Source organism: Priapulus caudatus, unplaced genomic scaffold, assembly GCF_000485595.1.
Source record: "Priapulus caudatus unplaced genomic scaffold, Priapulus_caudatus-5.0.1 Scaffold7, whole genome shotgun sequence".
NCBI lineage: Eukaryota > Metazoa > Priapulida > Priapulimorpha > Priapulimorphida > Priapulidae > Priapulus > Priapulus caudatus.
The window spans coordinates 695,631-698,746 of record NW_014577068.1 but is presented as its reverse complement, the minus strand read 5'-3'; the positions used below and the strand labels follow the sequence as shown (position 1 = coordinate 698,746).

Below are 3,116 nucleotides of genomic sequence, written 5' to 3'. Positions count from 1 at the left end.
TTTACTATAACAAGTGTAATCGCCAGCTTTCATAATTATATGATTATCGATACGACTGAAAGTGGCACAACGACGGATTCAGATCATTCATCCATGACATACAGTCAAAAACCCAGCGTATAAGAACCTAGGGGATTAAGAAACCTGTGTTAGTGCTAAATTTTTCATTTAGACCCCCTATGAGCATAAGAACCTGTTGTACCCTAAAATTTGACGGAACAGCGTCTTATTTGATAAAATCAGTTAACACTTGAAAATTCATAAATCAACTAAAACAAGTTCTTGGTGTCTATATTACTCTATTAGGTTAAAGGGCGATTAAAAAGAAATAAGAACGTAAGAATGCGGTTGTGTTATTAGTCTAGGTATTGCAGTCATTAGACATAATTATATGAATATTTTGTGATAAAACATGAGACCGCCACAATTTCATTCACCAGTCCCTATTCTCAAGAAAAATATGAACCGTAGTTAAGAACCGTATATAGCCACGAATTTCCAGCTACCACACCAATTGTATATAAGCAACCTTTTAGGCTAACCTGGCAAAAATACAGTTCTTATACGTGGGTCTTTTGTACTGTAGCAGAAAAACTTAATCAATGTTTTTGCTCGGCAGCAATCGCAGAATTAGGCCAAAGACAGCATACTTAGTGATGTTTATAGAACGTGCAGCTGAATGAGCTGTATGTGTGAACATCTGCTAGACTTGTTTCCTGAGATCTGTATTACTGATCTAATATGTGTAAAATCATTAACCAGGAAGTACTTCCATGCAATTTATCTTTGTTAAGTATCCATTCTAAATTGTATACCCAATTGTAAATTGTAAATCATAATACCAGATCTAAATTCGAATACAGCTAAACCATCACTTACGAAAAACAACAACATATCAATAGGCTATATTCATCATATTCCGCTATAACGCCATGCAAATCATTGTGCTGGGTTGAATTTAGGGATACTTGGGCCCAGTGATTTCGTGTGCTGGAGTGTCCGTATTCATGTATCTGCACAATCACCGTGTGTATACCCCGAGGCAAAATAGTCTTCCAGTTGCTTGCCAGCAGCTTTCCAGGACATACAAGTTCCATTTTTCATGACCACAAGACTTTACCTAATGCCTATTTTCCAGGACTTTTCAGGACCATAGTTTACTTTACAATACAAGACTTTTCAGGACCAGACCTATAAAATGACATTTTACAATTCCAGGACCTTCCAGCTTTTCCCCGACCTGCACAAACCCTGACCCCCCCCCCCCCGCGTGCGTACGTACCTGGATCATGCACTTTTGCAGCCAGCAGCTGGCCTCCTATCTCCCACCCCCTCCACCTCCTCCTCCCCTCCTCGCCTCCTCCCCCCTTCTCCCTCACCGCACTCACCTGTATCATGCCGAGGCAGTCCTTGCAGTCGTGGTAGTACTTGTGCAGCTCGTAGCTGGAGGCGAGTATCTGTGTGCGTGTATCAATCAGCTCGAGAAGGTCCGTCCACGCCTCGTTCAGCTGGTCCTTCCACTGCGCGATCAGCGCAGCATCCGAGTGACCAACGTTGATGAGCGCGTCGGCGATCTCGTTGCCCGCGGCAACGCGCTCCGTGCCGATGGCTTCGGTGTTGCGGGCGAACTCGCGGAATCGCTCCTGCAGCATCTGTGATGCAGAGAGAGTGGACTCGGGTCATCTCAGACACCCTTGCTCAAGCATCGTAGAACATCAAAATACATGGGTGGCACACCAAGAGATGGTTCGTTTATTTATGCACACATATCGAAAGAGGAGGCAGAACATTGAATACTTTATGTATGTACCGGTACTACTGTTGTACCATAGTCAACACTTTGCTGTTCCCTAGGTTATCTTACAGGGCTTTAAGATAATGGTTGACACCATGATAGGAATGGACGGCTAGTTTTGACTTCTCATAGCCTCTAATAGCTTCTAATAGCTAGACTTCTAATAGCCTGACCAGGTTCTCATAACTTTTGCCGCGTCTCGAAACAAAGGGATATATACGACGCCGCAGGTAGCCCGACGCGGGCATACGCGAGTACCCGTGTTGCATAATAAAACTGACAAGGCGAAACACAATAATATCAAGCCTCATACAATTTACTTTGTGGAAACAATCGTAATAATCAGCGCCACCTTTCCGGCATTCTCGTACGCAACAGTTACATTTGCGCCGCACGCCGCGCCACACCACACCACTTACGCTGACCAGGTTCTCCTAACTTTTGTCGCGCCTCAAAACAAAAGAAGCTGCGACATCGCCGGCTATGCCGACGCGGGAATACGCGCGCCCCCCGCCGACGCGCCGCAGCAACCCACCGACGTGCACTTACGCAGACGTGCTCGAAGTCCTGGCCGAGCTCGTGCGACCCCGCGACGACCTCACGCTCGGCGATCCACGTCAGCAGGTCGTCGACCTCGCGGTTCAGCATGTACAGCTTAAGAGTCTCGTCGAGCTTGGCCTTGCGCTCCTGCGCGAGGTCTTTGAGGCCGGCGTAGAGACGGTCCACCTGAGACTGCCTCACCGCTATCTGGTCACTGAAAGCAACAAACAGACAGTCGAGTCGTGCATTTCCTGCAGTGGTGACACGGTCTGTTTAGTCAGCCAACTGAAGCCTCTATGTCTAGAAGAAGAGAATGTCTATGTTGTTTGACTCTTTTCTATGTCTAGAGAAGCTTCTAGCCTTATGTCATTGTCAACACGTTGCTTTTAGTAAGTCTTTATATAAGGCTTGGTTTTGAGTAATTTATCAATGAAAATACAAATTAAATTTAGTGAGGTGACGGTGTACTTAGTAGAATCCCTGTGTAGTTGTGGATGCATGTGATTTATCAACCATCTGCTTATATGTGACACGACCAACGAAGGACACTAGCACCATGTGCAACCAGAACAAATACCTATACTGTGAGTGACGTTCGGTAGATGGCACCACGATCAGTATTTTCTGTGGCGATCATCAGCAGGGGGCGCTTTAAACAGCAGAAGGCTACTTTGATTTGTAGGGGGCGCTACGGTCGGCAGGTGTCATGTAATCTGCAGGGGCACTACAATAGGCAGTGGTTCTACCGCCCGCAGGGATCGCTATAGATGTCTGGGAGCTG

General features: G+C 46.1%; 1 protein-coding gene across 1 annotated transcript in view; it reads right to left on the bottom strand.

Annotated features, from left to right (window-relative positions):
* Positions 1-3,116, bottom strand: part of LOC106805689 (spectrin beta chain-like) — a 21,131-nt gene that overhangs the window by 13,849 nt on the left and 4,166 nt on the right. Inside the window, exons 2-3 of the mRNA XM_014807386.1 lie at positions 2,345-2,586; positions 1,389-1,652 (exon numbers count right to left, since the gene is read on the bottom strand). Of these exons, the coding sequence (XP_014662872.1) occupies positions 1,389-1,652; positions 2,345-2,586 (506 nt within the window). The remainder of the gene's footprint in view (positions 1-1,388; positions 1,653-2,344; positions 2,587-3,116) is intronic.